Below are 21,286 nucleotides of genomic sequence, written 5' to 3'. Positions count from 1 at the left end.
TCGGCGCATGTGACAAATATAATTTGATTTGATTTGACAGAGAGGGAAAGAGAGAGGGAATCACAGTCCTATAAAAAAAATCACACACGCACACACACTCGCACATGCACACGCACGCACGCATGCACACACGGACGCACGCATGCACACACGGGTGCACAAACACACACGCACGCACACACGGGTGCATGCATGCACACACGGGTGCACAAACACACACGCACAAACACACACACGCACACAAATGATGGCTGTTTGGTGTTCATCCAGACAGACACTTATTACACTCCCTAAACTGTGGGGTCTAATTCATCGGCAAGTGGACTATAGGAGCAGAGCAGCCATAGGAGCTATAGCCTATAGCTATACCCCCTCCTCCACACTGACTCTCACACTGAACACAGGGGTGTGTCATCAGCCGTCTGCTGTCCCCCCTGTTCACCCACAACTGCGCGGCTTTGCAAGACACCAACTCCCATCATCAAGGTTGCTGACGACCACCAACAATGACGAGTCAGCCTATAGGGGGGGGGGGGGGGGGGGGTGAACTGGCATTGTGGTGCCAGGGCAACAACCTCTACCTCAATGTCAGCAAAACAAAGGAGTTGATTGTTGACTCCAGGAAGCAGAGGAGGGAACACGCCCACGATCCACATCAACAGGACTGCAGCAGAGAGAGTCACGAGTTTGAAGTTCCTGATCGTCCACATCACAGATGACTTGACATGGACCAACAACACCACCACTGTTGTCCAGAGGGTGCAACAGCGTCTCTACTTCCTATGGCGGATGAAGGAATCGACGAAGGAATCGAGAGCGTCCTGACCAGTTGCATCACGGCCTGGTACGGGAACTGCTCCTTCCCCAACCACAAGGCCCTCCAACGGGTGGTGAAGAAGGTCCAGTACACACACATCACAACTGCTGCTACCAGACTCTTATTTACTATTGCTAATACTGCACGATTTAAACACTTGCCCCCCAATCACCCCTTCTCTGATACATGTGCAGCCTGCTGAGTATCTTGTACATGCCATTGGCCTGGGATAATGTAAGAGTGGGGGTTAGGCCTGTTTGCCTGCTCACGGCCTGGGCGTATGTGTGACATCCATTTCTATGATCACACCCCACTGGGAATAAAATAAAGATACCAGAGGATATCTTGACATGACACACTTTTGATATTCTACAGAATACCGACCATGTACCATATCCTGACGACTTCTGAATCCAGATGAGTCTTTAAGACATACTGTATATGATAATGGGATTAGTCCGAATACCATGCATGGACATTTCCGATGGCCGGATATGGACTCATTCAATATCCTGAGATATGTGACATCCTATTTCCTCTCTTCGTGTTGACAAATACTGACTGTATGCATAGCATATCTGTGTTTTCTCAGCACATTCCAAGATAGGAAGCTATATTGAGTCCAGATATGCATCTTCTGGCTGAGGTCCATATCCGTATCTTGATATGTATTTTGATATTCTGAAAATAAGGAAAATTTCAGATGTATTTCTGAGTTTTCAGCACATGCTCAATAAATTAACAAATATAAAATCTCTATATATTATTTATTGACATATTATTTTTGTATTCCCTCTGTATATCATACATGGTATGTCTGGATATTGACTCACTAGATATCCTTAGAAAGTGTCCCATTACAAAGAATATCCTACAGTAGCTCCGTATATGAAATAAGATCTAATAAAATGTCAGATATACCCGGGAAATATATAGATAAAGATATTCCCTGATATTGAACCTTTTTGCCTAGCGCCCATTACTGTTGTGGTAACCAAACTGGCCCAGGAATTCTCTACTCTAGGCCCAGATAAGTTCAGTAGGACTGATTAAATCATTTTTTATCAGAAAAGGACAGATGGAGGACAGCAGAGATTTTGGAGTAGGTTTATTAATCTACACTACATGACCAAAAGTATATGGACACCTGCTCGTCGAATATCTCATTCCAAATTCAAATGGAATTAATATGAAGTTGGTCTCCCCCTTTGCTGCTTTAACAGCCTCCTCTCTTTTGGGAAGGCTTTCCACTAGATGTTGGAACATTACTGTGCGGACTTGCTTCCATTCAGCTAAAAGAGCATTAGTGAGGTCGGGTACTGATGTTGGGCGATTAGGCCTGGCTCGCAGTCGGCATTCCAATTCCTCCCAAAGGTGTTCGATGGGTTTAAGGTCAAGTTCTTCAACACTGATCTGGACAAACCATTTCTGTATGGACCTTGCTTTGTGCATGGGGGCACTGTCATGCTGAAAAAGGAAAGGGCCTTGCCCACACGGTTGCCACAAAGTTGGAAGCACAGAATCGTCTAGAATATCAGTTTAAGTTGTAGTGTTAAGATTTCCCTTCACTGGAACTAAGGGGCCTAGCCCGAACCATGAAAAACAGCCCCAGACCATTATTCCTCCTCCACCAAACTTTACAGTTTGCACTATGCATTCGGGCTGTCTGCCAGATGGTGAAGAGTCCAATGCCGACGAGCTTTACACCACTCCAGCCGACACTTGGCATTGCGCATGGTGATCTTAGGTTTGTGTGCGGCTGCTCGGCCATGAAAACCCATTTCATGAAGCTCCCGACTAACAGATCTTGTTCTGACATTGCTTCTAATGTCAGTCTGGAACTCAGTAGTGAGTGTTGCAACCAAGGACAGCAGATTTCTACGCGCTACGTAATTCAGCACTCGGCGGTCCCATTTTGTGAGCTTGTGTGGCCTAGTACTTTGCGGGCTGAGCCGTTGTTGCTCCTAGACATTTCCACTTCACAATAACAGCATTTACAATTGACAGCTCTAGCAGGGCATACATTTGACTAACTGATGTGGCTGAAATAGCCAAATCCACTAATTTGAAGGGGTGTCCACATACTTTTGTATATATAGTGTATTTATATATGAAAGTTTAAAGTATTTCCTTTCTTTGGGCTCTGTTAGTCTTGTCACTACTCTTTAGTGAGTTCCTGGCCTGTACTGAGTACAACATTTACGAGGGTAGGGTGTATGGGTGTGTATAGGTGTTGGGAGTGCGGGGTTCCCCTGTAAATCCAGATACGCCAGGGGCAGAAGTTTGTCTGTAAAGAGATGATGAGCTCACCTGACTGTCCGACTCGCATTCGACGTCATGCTGCTGTGATTTGTCTTTCACCTGCGGCTTCTCCTCCAGACTCAGGCACAGTAGCCACGTGACCAGGCCCGCCACGAACATGCCGATGTCTGGCATGAACACACGGATGCCGTTTCCTGCATCAGCACCCCGGACGCTGCAGGGAGAGATAGAAACAGGGGAAAATGGTTAGCCAACAACGACAGATAAGAAAAGGTAAACAATTTGGGTACTATTATGTTTACAGTTTTCAGATGCAGTAGCCAACACTGTACTGCTTCATGAGGATTCCTGTCAGCTCAGTGATGATATTTGATGCCAGCAGATCAAATGATAACTGTTATAATTAAACTATACACTTACAATCCCTGTCTTTACAACGAGGCGATGGTAAACACAACGTGATGTGTTTAACAACTAGTAAATATATAATTCAAAACATGGCTTTTATGGCTCATAACAAGGTAGAGTAAACGTTAAATAGTTTACAGTCTGAATTCCTCCTCTATAAATATGTGGGTGTGTTTCTCACTTATAGCTAATTGGTACTCAACTTATGACCAAATCACCTTCATTCATATTCCAATATTGTTTACAGGATTTGTTTTCTCACACAGTGTGGATTGGTTGGGTAAATATTGAGTAAAGGAAGTAAATCAGAGGGTAAAATGAGGAAATAAAAAATGAAAAGGTAAACAAAGAAGTCTTCAGGACATGAAGCTCTAACGTCAAAGTACAACGGGTCCATACATTGTGTTCTATACATTGTGTTCTATACATTGTGTTCTATAGATGGTGTTCTATACATTGTGTTCTATACATTGTATTCTATACATGGTGTTCTATACATTGTGTTCTATACATTGTGTTCTATACATTGTGTTCTATACATGGTGTTCTATACATGGTGTTCTATACATTGTGTTCTATACATGGTGTTCTATAGATTGTGTTCTATACATTGTGCTCTATACATGGTGTGCTATAGATGGTGTGCTATACATTGTGTTCTATGGATTGTGTTCTATAAATTGTGTTCTATACATTGTGCTCTATACATGGTGTGCTATAGATGTGTGCTATACATTGTGTTCTATGGATTGTGTTCTATAGATTGTGTTCTATACATTGTGTGCTATACATGGTGTGCTATACATTGTGTTCTATACATTGTGTTCTATAAAACACATTTTACAGGCCTTTCCTCATCCATGCCAATTAAAGCACGGCCCATATTAAATATATAAGCATTATCATTAAAAAATAGCATTTAACCCTTAGCTCAGCAGTGTACTGCGCTAGCTTCTTAAAACACACAGAAAATATTTTGTTCAATAGTAAAAATGTGGGATATTCCCACTGTCCTCTCTGTTACAGCGTTGGTCTGACTAGTTCTTATTTCCCATGCTCTGGAAAGGTATGCTGTGGCTGTTGCAGTGGGCTCTCTGGTCCCCCTCGCTTGACCAAAAATGTGCCCCCCAACCCCAATTTCCCTTGAAAAGCGTAACTCAGCTTCTAAACTTTCATATTTGTTTGGGTTCAAAGCAGTGTGCAGCAACACTTGCAGATGTGATAGAGAGAAGAAGAAAAAAAAACAGCCGTTTCAGACCTTGAAAGGAAATGTCTCGGGCCAGTAGACCTGAAGTTAACTTTTCAGAGGAAGCTTAGAGATACATTTTCTATTTGTGAATTGGGAGTAGGAGCGTAGTGGTGGCCTATGGTTGGCAGGGCGCTTTCATAAGAGGTCCTGGTGGGAGTACACAGCACAGTACACCCTCTATGAACCAGAGGACAGCTCAGGAGCCTGGTATTTCTGGTGAGTCATAGTGCACCGGGAGACCTTGTGGTCGGGGTGGGACCAAGACATCTCCGGGGTGGGAGACCTCGTGGTCGGGGTGGGACCAAGACATCTCCACGGTGGGAGACCTTGTGGTTGGGGTGGGACCAAGACATCCCTGGGGTGGGAGACCTTGTGGTCGGGGTGGGACCAAGACATCTCCACGGTGGGAGACCTTGTGGTCGGGGTGGGACCAAGACATCTCCACGGTGGGAGACCTTGTGGTCGGGGTGGGACCAAGACATCTCCACGGTGGGAGACCTTGTGGTCGGGGTGGGACCAAGACATCTCCACGGTGGGAGACCTTGTGGTCGGGGTGGGACCAAGACATCCCAGGGGTGGGAGACCTTGTGGTCGGGGTGGGACCAAGACATCTCCACGGTGGGAGACCTTGTGGTCGGGGTGGGACCAAGACATCTCCACGGTGGGAGACCTTGTGGTCGGGGTGGGACCAAGACATCTCCGGGGTGGGAGACCTTGTGGTCGGGGTGGGACCAAGACATCTCTGGGGTGGGAGACCTTGTGGTCGGGGTGGGACCAAGACATCTCCGGGGTGGGAGACCTTGTGGTCGGGGTGGGACCAAGACATCTCTGGGGTGGGAGACCTTGTGGTCGGGGTGGGACCAAGACATCTCCGGGGTGGGAGACCTTGTGGTCGGGGTGGGACCAAGACATCTCTGGGGTGGGAGACCTTGTGGTCGGGGTGGGATCTAGACATCTCCGGGGTGGGAGACCTTGTGGTCGGGGTGGGACCAAGACATCTCTGGGGTGGGAGACCTTGTGGTCGGGGTGGAACCAAGACATCTCTGGGGTGGGAGACCTTGTGGTCGGGGTGGGACCAAGACATCTCCGGGGTGGGAGACCTTGTGGTTGGGGTGGGACCAAGACATCTCTGGGGTGGGAGACCTTGTGGTCGGGGTGGGACCAAGACATCTCTGGGGTGGGAGACCTTGTGGTCGGGGTGGGACCAAGACATCTCCGGGGTGGGAGACCTTGTGGTCGGGGTGGGACCAAGACATCTCTGGGGTGGGATACGTTGTGTTCGGGGCGGGACCAAGACATCTCCGGTGTGGGAGACCTTGTGGTTGGGGTGGGATCTAGACATCTCCGGGGTGGGAGACCTTGTGGTCGGGGTGGGACCAAGACATCTCCGGGGTGGGAGACCTTGTGGTCGGGGTGGGATCTAGACATCTCTGGGGTGGGAGACCTTGTGGTCGGGGTGGGAGACCTTGTGGTCGGGGTGGGACCAAGACATCTCTGGGGTGGGAGACCTTGTGGTCGGGGTGGGACCAGGACATCTCCGGGGTGGGAGACCTTGTGGTCGGGGTGGGACCAAGACATCTCTGGGGTGGGAGACCTTGTGGTCGGGGTGGGATCTAGACATCCCTGGGGTGGGAGACCTTGTGGTCGGGGTGGGACCAAGACATCTCTGGGGTGGGAGACCTTGTGGTCGGGGTGGGATCTAGACATCTCTGGGTGGGAGACCTTGTGGTCGGGGTGGGATCTTGACATCTCCGGGGTGGGAGACCTTGTGGTCGGGGTGGGACCTAGACATCCCTGGGGTGGGAGACCTTGTGGTTGGGGTGGGACCAAGACATCCCTGGGGTGGGAGACCTTGTGGTCGGGGTGGGAGACCTTGTGGTCGGGGTGGGATCTAGACATCCCTGGACTCACTGCCAGGTACACTTGGGAGAGCACAAGGTGATGATGTCAATTAGTTTAGAAGGGATGACAGAGTCTGAAGGAAGGGAAAAAAGTCTGACGTGGTGAACTGGATTCTATTATCAGTTTGAAGGTGTCAAGGAAGGCACTTTTGAAAGAGCAGGTAGCCATTGAACAGAAACGTCTCCTCTAGAGACCCATGGCAGTTGTGTCCCTGTCATGGTACTTGAAGAAACGGCTGTATAATCTGCTCAGACAGGATATGCTGCCACGAGCAGTGGGTGGATATTTGAGTTTTCACAGGCTTGTTTTGCTTCATGTTGGGTTGCATAAAACTCTAAGCAAATGTTTGGAATCCCATGGCGCTCGCTCCGCATGAGATCTGACATTCAAAAGCGAGCAGCCAGGGGAGGGCACGGACACAGATGCTTTGAACCGAGTGATGTTTGCCTTCGTAAAAATTTAGTAAGTGACAGACGGCGCTAGTTAACACGCTAGAAAAACATATGCAAAAACTGGGTGCCCCGTATGGCGGGGGAAACACAAGCTCTTTAATGAAGCCTCTGCGTCTACACGGTTTGCTTCCCTCTCAGCATTTAAAGGGTCTTTCATCTCAGTCCTGCTCATAAAGACAGAGCTGTGGAGCTGTGAGCTGGCAACATAAACGCCTGCATATGGCATTAATCTGGAACCGGGAAAGGGCCTTAAAGGGGAGGTGATCAAAGTGACTAAATTAACTGTACAGATTTAGCTTGTCAGTCTCATCTCTGGAAAGATAGCTTGTATAGCATTGACAATTTAACTGGTTGATGGATACAGAGAAAAGTTGTTCCCGAGAGTCAACAGTGAACTGGCAGTTCATTTCGGAAGCCATAACAAAATGCTGCACTAGCTAGTGAGCTAACTCGATTTAGCTGTTATGAGACACTAACTGGCACTGGACTTTAGGCCTTGAGGGCACACTGGCATATCTATCATTAGGAGTAGACTGTGCCACCGTGGCTCTCCAGGGTCCCGGCAGGGCTACAACACACAGAGAAGGAATGGGACAAGGTTGTTCAAACAAACACACCAAAATAGCAAAAGGGGGGCTTTGATAAACATGTGATATGGATTTCAACCTGAATCCTAAAAAGTCTTCAACCCAGATCACTTGCATTTACAGTAACTGTACCATTTCAAAATAACAGTCATTATTTTCTCTAAAAATGGCATATAGTATTTAAGATGTCAAAACGAGCCACATCAGAAATGAAAGAGCTTCAATTAATAAAGACCTAATAACATTATGATTTGAAGAAAATGACTGCAATCATGATGACAAACTTAGAAATCATCAAGGATTTTGACTTAGAATAATTTTTCTCTTAGTGTTTTTTTTTTTATTGTTAAAATAGCTAAGAAGATCCCAAAATATCTTGCAGGACTTTGCTTTCACCTACTTCCATTACTGTACCTTTTGTTTGCTTTACACCTCCAAATCCAGTATCCTGTCAATGCTTGTTCTATCTACGGTATGTTGAGAGCTGCTGGATGTGATGATTGTCCTGTGTATCTGTTTGGGTGCACATCCTCACTGCATAGGAGATGACTTTCCCATTAAGGCTAATTAAAACATTCTACATGGGCATGTCAGCACATGTCACGCGACATTCCAGATGCATTTCATTCACATTCCACAAAGACACATCTGCCTTCTCCGCTCTTTCAATCACACTCGGCTACAACTCAATCATTCGACTACTTGCATCGGCGCATGTAACGTGTAAATGAATGCACATGTTAACGAAGACGCTGTAAAATTCAATGAATACAATCTTCCAAAAAGGAAGCTCATTCATTCAGTCATTTCGTTACCAGACCACCCCACGAGAGAAATAATATGGGAGTCCATGACCTAATAATGACAGAACACTAAGATCAATGACAGGAGGACGTCTGAGTGAATAGCTTTCAATTCCCGACTGAACACATCTCAACCATCTAGTGGGATATCTGGTCGTCCCGTAATCCAATCACATCTCTCGTGCGAGTTCCTAATTAATTACCACGGGCTTCTACCATCTTTGCGTCGAGGTCCATCAGAGCTGAGAGAGTGTGTCGTTCATCTAAGGACATGGCAAAAATGTGAACACAGATCATATTTAACGATTGCGGGCTGATCAGTGATCTTAACATGAAACATATGGCATGCTCATATCTTACATAGTTATGTCTATTTGGGTGCTGTAGCCCAGGTGTAATGTGACCGGGGTGGGTTTACTTAATGAGATGAAGAAACCTGGCTTAAGAGCTTTGATACCTATACTTTGAAAGGATTGTCTGTAAGCTATGGATTTGTGCATGATCAGGATGTGATTCTGATCCAAACCTTCAGCCCTACGGCTTCAGCAGACTGTTTAACATGAATAACATAATCGTTTGCAAGTATCTCTCAACAAATCCAAATATCATGAATATCACGGGGACCACACACACAGACACAATGTGGTTTGGTAACACTTGATTTGGATAGTCTGTGGGGCGTCTACAGCTGCTCTTCTACATACTATCAGTAACATTTCAACTAACTATCTACTAACACTAACCATAGCTTAACCCTTATCCTAACCCTAAACGTAACCCTTACCCTGACCATAACCTTAACCCTTATCCTAACCCTAACCCTTGTCCTAAACCTAACCCTAACTGTAACCTTAGCAAACAGTTTCTTATCAACAGATAGTTTGTTGATAGTCCCATGTAGATGCTCTACAGACTATCAGAATACAGATGGAAAATCCATACTATTCATGGAATCCAAACATAAATAGATTTCTGGAGATGGTTCATTAACATAAGCAAAGCTTTTTTTTACGAGTGCCAGGGTGCGCGGTGTACTCTCTTTAGTTTGAGTTTCTGGAGCAGACCATCCTATTTCACTGGTACCTCCGCCAACGTCATGCCACACGACAACACGTCAACACACATGAACACAAACAAATGCACACAAAGCAGGGATGCCAATTACAGGTCTCAAATGGCAAGGATAAACTGTTCCTGGACCATTGACTCCCCTAGACAATCTGCCAACTGTCATTTAGTAATCCAACTGTGACGTGCATTAATATCCATGTCAGACTGAACGACAAACGCCTAAAACGGTTCAAATGTAATTCAATTAATCATAAAGCTTCTCGACATGAATGATCATAACAAGGGAGGGTAAATGGTAAATGGTTGAATTACCCTCGTCTCACGTAGCATAGAAAAACCTAAAAACCTTAACACCATCATGAAAACAAAATAACCTTCATAACCGTTAAAAAAAATGGAACGAACAGCTAACTGTAGACTGGAAAGCTGGGCATTCGTGCGATTGAGTCAGTTTCTGTTGTAAATTATACAATGGGTGGGTCTAATCCTGAATGCTGATTGGTTAAAACCGCATTCCAGCTGGTTTCTATTCCACAAGTTGCCACCGGCTATTTACACTGTTCCATCAGACTGCGCAATCCACTGTCTCATCAGCCCAGCCAGGCAATTTATAAACTTGATCTCCACTATAAAAAGCATCTAGACATTCTCACATTTCTTTTAGACTAACATTTAGTTTTCAACAGCAGAGATTTGTATAAATGTTGCTGTTTTTCTCTGACATTTGCAACATTGTTTCAATACTCAAATTCGATCTCCAGCTGTCCCATAGTAATGCAACTGACAACAGGAAGACTGAGGAGTCCGCTCTCAATGAGTGTAGACAGCCTGCTGCTGCCGATCTGCTAATCATCAGACGGGGAGAGGAGAGGAGGTAGGCAGTCCACGTGGGTAACTGGAGGGCCCTGTCTATACAAAAACAAAGCCCCGGGCCTATGATTTGTTAATCCGGCTCTGACCATGTGTATCCCGTATATACGACTACTGAAAGTTGAAACTTGGAGATGAGGAGATATTGTGTCTCCTCTACTATTCAAACGGTGATCATGGAGACTGTGGTCATTTGGCTGGCCAATTACCGTCATCCAAAATTCCATGACCGTCACAGGCCTAGCCGAGACCCCGATCAACTGTTCCTGTGCTTTGGGAAACCAAGGCTAACAGGATGATTAAGAAGCTGACAGACAGACTGCAATTGTCGACTTACAGCCGTGAAGGCCTCGAGAAGGTTGTGGGAAGGTTGAGCTGTTCACAGAATGACACACAGAATGGCCGAGATAGTTCTCCACTGAAACCCAGTGTGTTAAGGTCAATGTTATATGGCAACAATGGTACCCAGTCCTAAATCACACACTCAAAGGGTCCTATTCAGTCGTGATACATAGAAAGAACTATGTTTTCCACTATTATCTGTGACGCCTCCTATTTCCGGGAAAGCATTCCAATATTGATGATCATTGGCGCTGAAACGATGGAATTTCCCTCCAGCAGCACAGAGTCAAATGTCAGAAACAAGTGTATACATTTTCAAAACATTTCCAGTTTCCCCTGAGTAGGTCAAGAATGGGAAAAAGTGGAACACGACTGATCAATAAATAAACCAATAATTCTGTCTGGGATGGCGAGGCGGCAGAGTCTTGGCCATTGGAGTATAGCTCTTCTTTGTTCTGCCTTGGTCAGGGTGGAGAGTGAACCGGAGCTGAGACAGCACTTGGCTCAATCCAGAGGGTCACAACACTGGACACAAGCCATTGGCCAACACATGGGCCTAATGATGGAACTCAAACAATCACGTCCACCGTATTAAAAGAAGACTGTACCTCAGGGGGTTAAGGAGGGTACAGGTCTGAATCTGTTTACTCTAACTAATTCCTCACCAAATGGAGAACAGGTCTTGAGTTGGATTCATTTAGCTCCACTATTTGCTCTGAGTCAGCGAGCAGGGGGAAGGGAGGGAGAAAATGCCACATTTCTGCACGTCAACAAGCATCCAGTCACGGATAACCAGATAATACAGTATGACCCGTTTTCCCCTACTTTTCATACCTCCGTCCATTGCTAGTACAAACACAATTTGTTCGTCGAATACAAAAATATTAAATATAGCTATTGAAGGAAAGTAATAACATATGACCATGGTTGTAACAGGTGATCCAGTCATGCTCATATTCAATTACCACAGGTGTTCGTACCGATCTATTCTAGGGAACATCTTGTTCCCAGATGACAACATCCTGTTTATCTGGTTTCCAGCTATCTCTCAGGACATTTTACACTTCCTCCACACTTCAGCTTTAATCCCCTGGAAATCCCTTTAACTCGACTGTTACACGTTGGCCAGTATGCTCCAGTCTGTCACTAGACAGCAATTACACTTTCATTTTTTGTACATTAAACAGAGGACATTTGGCGTGTCGCCACCGGGCAGCCCTCAAGGTACAGCGTGGTCCTGGTGCGGTCCGGGCAAAGCAGGCAGCGCACACAGAGTACCACAGAGAGTCTGGCACCCTGTTGAGCCAAGAGAAACAGGGTAGCACAGTGGCACAATTCAGGCCTCATATCACTGGCCTATATTCCAGCACCTGGCCTGCTGGCAGTATCCAGCCCAACGTTATTAAAGACCTGGAGTTTAACTATTGATTTGAGAATTATACATTAGCGGGAGAAAATGTTTTGTGACACCGTGTTTAACAGAAATACATGTGTAATGAATAGATTAGGTTGTTTGTGGAGCAGCAGGGATGTATGGCAATTAGATATTGGCTGCACTGAGTAGACTTCAGCGAGGAACGAGGAAGAAGTCACACTTCTGAAGTGGTCCACCTGCGATAAACAAGACAGCTTTAGTGTAGCTGAGATTAATCCATCTCAGCTAAACTAGTTAGGATATGGACATTAGGGCTGGGAATTGCCAAGGACCTCACGATACGATATTATCACAATACTTAAAGTCGGGAGTTTACAAACACCTTAGCCAAAAACATTTAAAATCAGTTTTTCAAATTCCTGACACATAATCCTAGTAAAAATCCCCTGTTTTAGGTCAGTTAGGATCACCACTTTATTTTAAGAAAGTGAAATGTCAGAATAATAGTAGAGAGAATGATTTATTTCAGCTTTTATTTCTTTCATCACATTCCCAGTGGGTCAGAAGTTTACATACACTCAATTAGTATTTGGTAACATTGCCTTTAAATTGTTCAACTTTGGTCAAACGTTTCAGGTAGCCTTCCACAAGCTTCCCACAATAATTTGGGTGAATTTTGGCAACTCCTCCTGACAGAGCTGGTGTAACTGAGTCAGGTTTGTAAGCCTCCTTCCTGACTGATGTCTTGAGATGTTGTTTCAATTTATCCACATAATTTTCCTCCCTCATGAACGCCATCTATTTTGCAATGTGCACCAGTCCCTCCTGCAGCAAAGCACTCCCACAACATGATGCTGCGACCAGAGGACAGTTCTCCAAAAAGTACGATCTTTGTCCCCATGTGCAGTTGCAAACCGTAGTCTGGCTTTTTTTAAGGCGGTTTTGGAGCAGTGGCTTCTTCCTTGCTGAGTGTCCTTTCAGGTCAACATAGTATAGAAATGCCAAAGTTCAAAGCACCATCATAGAGTATTGTTTACTGTTGGATTGTGTAGTATTTATAGGAACAGAAAGCAGACACTGGAATCTTTAAGTTCGCTGGGATTCACCACGTAAAACGTCATGTTTCACAGACTAAACAGTAGCTGTTACAGAATCAAACCAAATCTGAAGATATGGGTCAGAGATTTCCTTCAAAATTTGATTCTATACAGGAATAGGATTCTATACAGGAATTTCACACAATAGTCAGCTGCCCTTTGAACAATCGTGAGGGGATGTCGATATGATGAAGAGGAAATCGGAGGCGGGCCTTACAGTACAGTAGACAATGAAACAAGAATAGATGACACAAAAGCCCAGTTTGACTTGAGCATGTTGCATGCACAAAGATCAGATTGCGAGCATGATCCTTAGTTATCTCCATGTGAAAGGAAACAAAAGTTAATTTTACCTCGACACACCAACCACCACAAATATGGTTATGGGGGATATGGGTAGAAGGCTCTCTTAACCTCTCTGAGATATGTGGGACGGTAGAGTCCCACCTGGCCAACATCCAGTGAAAATGCAGAGCGCCAAATTCAAATAAATTACTATAAAAATTAAACTTTCATGAAATCACACATTCAATACACCAAATTAAAGCTACACTTGTTGTGAATCCAGCCAACATGACAGATTTCAAAAATGCTTTACGGCGAAAGCAAATAATGCTATTATCTGAGGATAGCACCCCAGCTAACAATCACAGACCATCATATTTCAACACTCCTGGCGCGACACAAAACGCAGAAATAAAGATATAATTCATGCCTTACCTTTGACGAGCTTCTTCTGTTGGCACTCCAATATGTCCCATAAACATCACAAATGGTCCTTTTGTTCGATTAATTCATTCGATATACAGTGGGGAGAACAAGTATTTGATACACTGCCGACTTTGCAGGTTTTCCTACTTACAAAGCATGTAGAGGTCTGTAATTTTTATCATAGGTACACTTCAACTGTGAGAGACGGAATCTAAAAAATCCAGAAAATCACATTGTATGATTTTTAAGTAATTAATTTACATTTTATTGCATGACATAAGTATTTGATCACCTACCAACCAGTAAGAATTCCGGCTCTCAAAGACCTGTTAGTTTTTCTTTAAGAAGCCCTCCTGTTCTCCATTTATTACCTGTATTAATTACACCTGTTTGAACTCGTTACCTGTATAAAAGACACCTGTCCACACACTCAATCAAACAGACTCCAACCTCTCCACAATGGCCAAGACCAGAGAGCTGTGTAAGGACATCAGGGATAAAATTGTAGACCTGCATAAGGCTGGGATGGGCTACAGGACAATAGCCAACAACTGTTGGCGCAATTATTAGAAAATGGAAGAAGTTCAAAATGACGGTCAAACACCCTCGGTCTGGGGCTCCATGCAAGATCTCACCTCGTGGGGCATCAATGATCATGAGGAAGGTGAGGGATCAGCCCAGAACTACACGGCAGGACCTGGTCAATGACCTGAAGAGAGCTGGGACCACAGTCTCTCAAAGAAAACCATTAGTAACACACTACGCCGTCATGGATTAAAATCCTGCAGCGCACGCAAGGTCCCCCTGCTCAAGCCAGCGCATGTCCAGGCCCGTCTGAAGTTTTCCATCTGGATGATCCAGAGGAGGAATGGGAGAAGGTCATGTGGTCTGATGAGACAAAAATAGAGCTTTTTGGTCTAAACTCCACTCGCCGTGTTTGGAGGAAGAAGAAGGATGAGTACAACCCCAAGAACACCATCCCAACCGTGAAGCATGGAGGTGGAAACATAATTCTTTGGGGATGCTTTTCTGCAAAGGGGACAGGACGACTGCACCGTATTGAGGGGAGGATGGATGGGGCCATGTATCGCGAGATCTTGGCCAACAACCTCCTTCCCTCAGTAAGAGCATTGAAGATGGGTCGTGGCTGGGTCTTCCAGCATGACAACGACCCGAAACACACAGCCAGGACAACTAAGGAGTGGCTCCGTAAGAAGCATCTCAAGGTCCTGGAGTGGCCTAGCCAGTCTCCTGACCTGAACCCAATAGAAAATCTTTGGAGGGAGCTGAAAGTCCGTATTGCCCAGCAACAGCCCCGAAACCTGAAGGATCTGGAGAAGGTCTGTTTGGAGGAGTGGGCCAAAATCCCTGCTGCAGTGTGTGCAAACCTGGCCAAGAACTACAGGAAACGTATGATCTCTATAATTGCAAACAAAGGTTTCTGTACCAAATATTAAGTTCTGCTTTTCTGATGTATCAAATACTTATGTCATGCAATAAAATGCAAATTAATTACTTAAAAATCATACAATGTGATTTTCTGGATTTTTGTTTTAGATTCCGTCTCTCATAGTTGAAGTGTACCTATGATAAAAATTACAGACCTCTACATGCTTTGTAAGTGGGAAAACCTGCAAAATCGGCAGTATATCAAATACTTGTTCTCCCCACTGTATATCCAAAATGTCAATTTATTTGGCGCGTTTGATCCAGAAAAACACCGGTTCCAACTTGCACAACATGACTACAAAATATCTCAAAAGTTACCTGTAAGCTTTGTCAAAACATTTCAAACTACTTTTGTAATACAACTTTAGGTATTTTTTAACGTAAATAATTGATACAATTGAAGACGGGATGATCTGTGTTCAATACCGGAGGAAAACAATGTGTAGCATGCTTTCTGGTCATGCGCCTCTAACAAACAGTACACTTCACCGGAGCCTTATTCTGAACATGGCTACATATTCATTTCTCAAAGGAAAAACCTCAACCAATTTCTAAAGACTGTTGACATCCAGTGGAAGTGATAGGAACTGCAGGAAGGTCCCTTAGAAATCTGGATTCCCAATGAAAACCCATTGAAAAGAGAGTGACCTCAAAAAAAAAGAAATCTGAATGGTTTGTCCTCTGGGTTTTGCCTGCCAAATAAGTTCTGTTATAGTCACAGACATGATTCAAACAGTTTTAGAAACTTCAGAGTGTTTTCTATCCAATACTACTAATAATATGCATATATTAGCATCTGGGACTGAGTAGGAGGCAGTTTACTCTGGGCACGCTTTTCATCCAAATGTGAAAATGCTGCCCCCTATCCTAGAGAAGTTAAAGAGGAAGAGAGGACATAATTGCTGCCCAGATGCCACGCCGGAGATCACAAGGCCGATGTCACTTCCTTTACATGTACACCCCTCACAACAAACCTCCATTCTCATGTGCTTATTCTAGGGGCAAAAGCTGAAGAACATACGCCCATCCTGGTACTTTCCACAGGAGCTGGAGTGTAGGTAAACTCATGGAAAACAGAAAGGAAAAGGCTGCACACTGCTGTGTCAAAACAAACAATACCTCACAGTTACCAGATGCAAAGAACTGAACTAAATAGTGTGTAATAATGACATACAGGTGTGTGAACAGGTGATTAGAATTCAGGTGATTGGGATCTGGAGAGTGAGCTGCGTTCAGGGGATCTAGGTGTTTGAGGGTGTGAGTTGGAAGCAGACTTTACAATAACGTTGTTTAAGGGATATATCAGTGAAGACCACCTCTTCCCGAGCAATAGGAGACACCATATGTCTCTATATACTCAGCCAGGGGGCGGAAGAATCATGTCTGAAGCAATTTAGGATGGGGTGAAATGTTAGTGCCAATTTAAAGTTTGGTACGGATAGTCCTTCTACATTATTCCCTCTTTGTAAATGTATTCATTTTACCCGGGATCGTGTACCTTGCAATATACATTTTAAAACCGCATTATCAATTTTATCCCAGAAGCCAGAAGGTGGAGCCATGGGAAGCATTGAAGTACAGAAATTCAGCCGAGGCAATATATTCATTTTTACAATAGATTTTCTTCCGGTTAAAGCAACTGAGACATTATTCCGTCTTCTGAGGTCGGATGGAATTGATTTGAGCATTCTGTTAAAGTTTAAGGCAATGGTTTAATCTAAGGAAGGAAATATATCTTATCCCAAATTTTAAAAATGGAAAACAATTGGGATTCCATAATTAGAGATGTAGGGCTGATTTAGTTAGATACATTTTATAGCTTGGGATGAAGCTGAATTTATCTATGATCGTCAATTCGTTTGGGAGCAATTGAGATACATTGTTGAGATAGTAAAATAATGAAATATCGTCTGTGTAAAATGAGATGAAGTGATCAGTAGATTTTGGGGAAATCGGTGTTACTTCCTTAGATTGACAAATTTCCTTGGCCAGAGGTTCTGTGGATAATAAGACTAGCAAAGGCGAAATTGAGCTTTTAATAAAAGCTAAATTAGGGCTGTATTCACATCTCTTACAGATCAACCTTTGTAAACGGCTGTATTAATCATATCGAGCAATAGTGGACCTAATTGATTCCAACATTTTAAATAGACTTCAGGATGAATACCATCCCATTGCCTTTATTCATGCTATCCAATGCCCTTTTGAGTTCATTGAGAGAGTTTTGGGCTCCCAGAAAGGTGGCTTCCTCTGTTGAGAGAAGAGGGGTTCTTAATTATTTTTGAAAGTACTTGGTCTGGCTTGGTGTGGATTTACAATCAGAGGTGTACAGTTCTTTATATAAGAGGGATAGCTAAATGATCATTACTGCGTAGGTTGTTGGCTAGTAAATGACTGGGACGATTACCGTGGAAGTAATTGTTGAATCTTACTTGATGGATGGCAAATTCTGCTCTCTGTCTTATCAATAAATTAAGTTCTGTTTTGACTCTGGAAAGAGTAATAGCTACCTGGTCTAAAAAGAGGGATTAACAGTTAAAAACATTTAAAAATCAGATATCTTCTTTAATTGTGATTTATTCAACCCAGATGCAAATGCAGTTGCATTATTTTTTATAAAATCTTTGGTGGCATCCCATCGACTACATTTTTATTGATCATTATAAATTAATTTAGTTCAATTCAAAACAATGTAGGATTTTGTAATAATGAAACACTGAAACGCCATCTTGCGGCTCTTTTAGGGGATTCTGAATTATGAAGTTGGCAGTAGTAAGTCTGGTGGTCAGACAAGTTCATATGTCGAATTTCATTTTTTTTTTATGAAACAAAATAGATAATATTTTAAAATAGTTTAATATAGTAGATATGAAATCGATTAATGAGAATGATTTATGCCTATTTGAGTAGAAAATATACTATTTTGCGTTAGAATTGTGTGCTCACCAGACATCAATGAGGTTGTAAACATAAAATACATGCTGGAGAGTCTTGGTTGCGTGTGGATTGTAGTTGGTCTTATTAAATGTCCAAAATGGCATTCCTGTCTGTCCCAATAACCAGACAAATTTCAGTTAATCCTAACAATAAAACGTAGGATCATAAGAATTTGGAGCGTATACATTTAAGAAAAGTTATTCTACCTTTAGCCACAGAAAAAGCCAAGAACCTTCCCGCTAGCCATGATTGGCTGAGATAATGGACATGCCAAGAGATGAGTTGGGATTCGTCTGTCATGTAGCACGCGTCTGTCTATAACATGAGCTGCTCAGTATGTGTAGGTAATGCTTTCTAACACGGCTTTTTTGAAAGATATCATGAAGAACTGAAAAAGTGTTGCTAATGCTCTCCAATTTCTGGAGGACCGACTTTTGAAATTGGTGGAATGCCAGGTGGAAGTAGAGTATGACAGCTAGTGAGATGGAGAAAATGCAGGTGTTTGACTGCAAATATGCGGAGGGAGTCAAAAAGAGAACACACCGGTCTCCGGATTACATCTTCAAACTAAGGGCAACCATGGCAACCGTGACAGATAAGGAGAAGCGTTCATCCATGTATTCAGGTAAGAGAGTCTAGCTACTGCAGCTACATTTTCAATTATTATACGTTTCTAATTTAGTCAGAAAGTCATTTTAATTCATGTTAAAGCGTACTGTTAGCTACAGTAACTAGCTAACGTTAGTTGCCTGGCTTGCTAGCTAATGTTACGTGTATGATCTGTGTAGTAATATTACTCATATCTCAGAGCCATTTGCAGTCCTAGTTATAGCCTAATAATCTAGCCTAAACAATTTAACCCATAGGGATGCAATGTGCTGTAGCCCAACAAGGAAGCATTGTTCATTAATTGCAGTGGAGCCATCGTTGTCTAAATGTCCTGTACCATAGGCAATATAATTATAACGAAGTCCAATGTTCAGCATTAATAATAATAATAATAATAATAATAGTGTTCATTTTACTCAATTGAGGGGGTTTCCTCATCATTGACTTATGCTGAGGGCAGCATCACAGCCACAGGCGAAACTGCATGACTAATTGTGCGTGGATAGCATAATATTGAGCCAGTCAAATTGGGGTTAGCCTAGATCTGTTCCTCCCCTTGTGTGTTGGGCTTGATGTGCTTCTCCAAGAAGCCTTGAGCCTCCTTGGCAGTGGAAAACATATGTGTTTTATTCTGAATAATTTTCGAGTGATTCTGTTATCTTTTTTAGGAGCTTGATTTCCACTTCTAGCTTTAGTTCGGGCTGATTCCAGGTCATGGATTTGCCCATCTGTCACATTGGTCACTGTCTCCAAACTTTACACTTCAGTTGAGTAGGTATCCACTTTAGAAGTGAGCAGTGTAAGATATGAATTTATCGGTTTTAATTGCAAGTCGAGGGCAGGGGTAATTCCCTCAAGAACAATCACTTGAATAGCAACTCTTTTCTGACCATCGGTCAAGAGGACCCAGCTCCTACAACAAAGGCTTCCAACTTCCAAGCCAATTCATCTCACTCTACTGAGGGAACACAACAGCAAACGTGCGCTACAGTAAATACATCAAAGTCTAACTTACAGTTGAGGTTTTAAATTTGATAGAAAAGGTTGTTCTGGATTTAAACCTAGAACTGTGGATGATAGAGAGTCTTCCAAGATAGACATGGATGTTTCCTCTCTTCTTCATAGTCTGGGTCAGTGACAGTCTGCCTAACACTAATGTATGGGGATTATAACACGGACAGACAGTCAGTCATATTTCGTCAACTGCTACTGCTTCTGCTTCTGCTTGGCTGTAACCTCCAGCCAGATACAGACAGGAGCCGCAGACGCTCGCCAGACACAAACGCTCGCATACGCACACACACACACACACACACGCACACAGCCTCTTCCCAGCCAGCCAGGTTAAATTACAGGTGTCTGACTGAGACACAAAGTCAGACTGGGGGGCTGTTGAAAATAAAAGTACTGTAGATGACATATACTTCTTCACCGTAAAATAATATGTCAAACTAGTAGTCAATGAGGGCTAGGCCAGTAACCAGTGATTTGTTAAGAGAAATGTAGAAATGTATATCTGGCCTCGTACATCTGAGATTGTGACTAACTACCTTTCATCACAATAACAGACATTCTGGTTTCCCAATACAAAACATATCGTCATATTCATTTGAAGCCTTTTTTGCCCGTAATGGTCCTCCCTTGTTACAGTCGTCTCAGTCTTGCTTTCCAGTGTTGTATGTACAGTAATGTGAAACTGGAGCTTCATTAGAAGGCCAGGCCACTCCAATCACTCAGTGGGCTCCACAGGTTCCTGTCTGGTACACATTCATCACCGTCACTCACCTGCCTCCCAGAGTCCCACAATGCAATAGGAGGAGAGGTGCCGTGGCAGCAGCAGTAGACACCCGAGGGACCGCATGCTGACATACCAGAAATGATCGAATGACGTGTTCTAATGTCTATCATCCCCTTTAATTCCTCTAGTTTTTTTCTCTCACACCTGTGATAATTTTGTTTACAGTGTGGCATCGCAGGTTGCAAATATCTGTTAGGAATTCTATAGAGCAGGGATGTCAAACTCACTTTGCCCCAGGGGCCACATATGGTTTTCAACGAGGTCTGGAGGGCTGGACCTGAAAATGGATTGTATTTCCACGGTGCCAAAATGTTTAAAAAGAATTCCTTTTCCATAATTTTGGGAATTTCCAATGCTCCCTGACTCTCTATCTTTAATTTCTGAGATTAGCTGGAAACGATCAAGAAACTGTATGAATGTAGGTCTATTATAATCTCTACACAGTTTAAAGCATATTGACTTTGCTCCCACCCCCCACCACCACCAATGCAATACAATAAATAAGTACAAATACATGTTTTAACTCAAACCACCCACGGGCCGGATT

General features: G+C 43.6%; 1 protein-coding gene across 1 annotated transcript in view; it reads right to left on the bottom strand.

The window, feature by feature from the left end:
- The window catches only part of LOC139583347 (piezo-type mechanosensitive ion channel component 2-like), a 198,063-nt gene that overhangs the window by 101,231 nt on the left and 75,546 nt on the right, over positions 1 to 21,286 (bottom strand). Inside the window, exon 5 of the mRNA XM_071414313.1 lies at positions 3,128 to 3,293. Coding sequence (XP_071270414.1) covers positions 3,128 to 3,293 — 166 coding nt within the window. The remainder of the gene's footprint in view (positions 1 to 3,127; positions 3,294 to 21,286) is intronic.

The sequence above is a fragment of the Salvelinus alpinus genome, chromosome 8 (assembly GCF_045679555.1).
Source record: "Salvelinus alpinus chromosome 8, SLU_Salpinus.1, whole genome shotgun sequence".
Classification (NCBI taxonomy): domain Eukaryota; kingdom Metazoa; phylum Chordata; class Actinopteri; order Salmoniformes; family Salmonidae; genus Salvelinus; species Salvelinus alpinus.
Note: the sequence above shows the minus strand (reverse complement) of the source record. Positions and strands in the feature narration are given on the sequence as shown.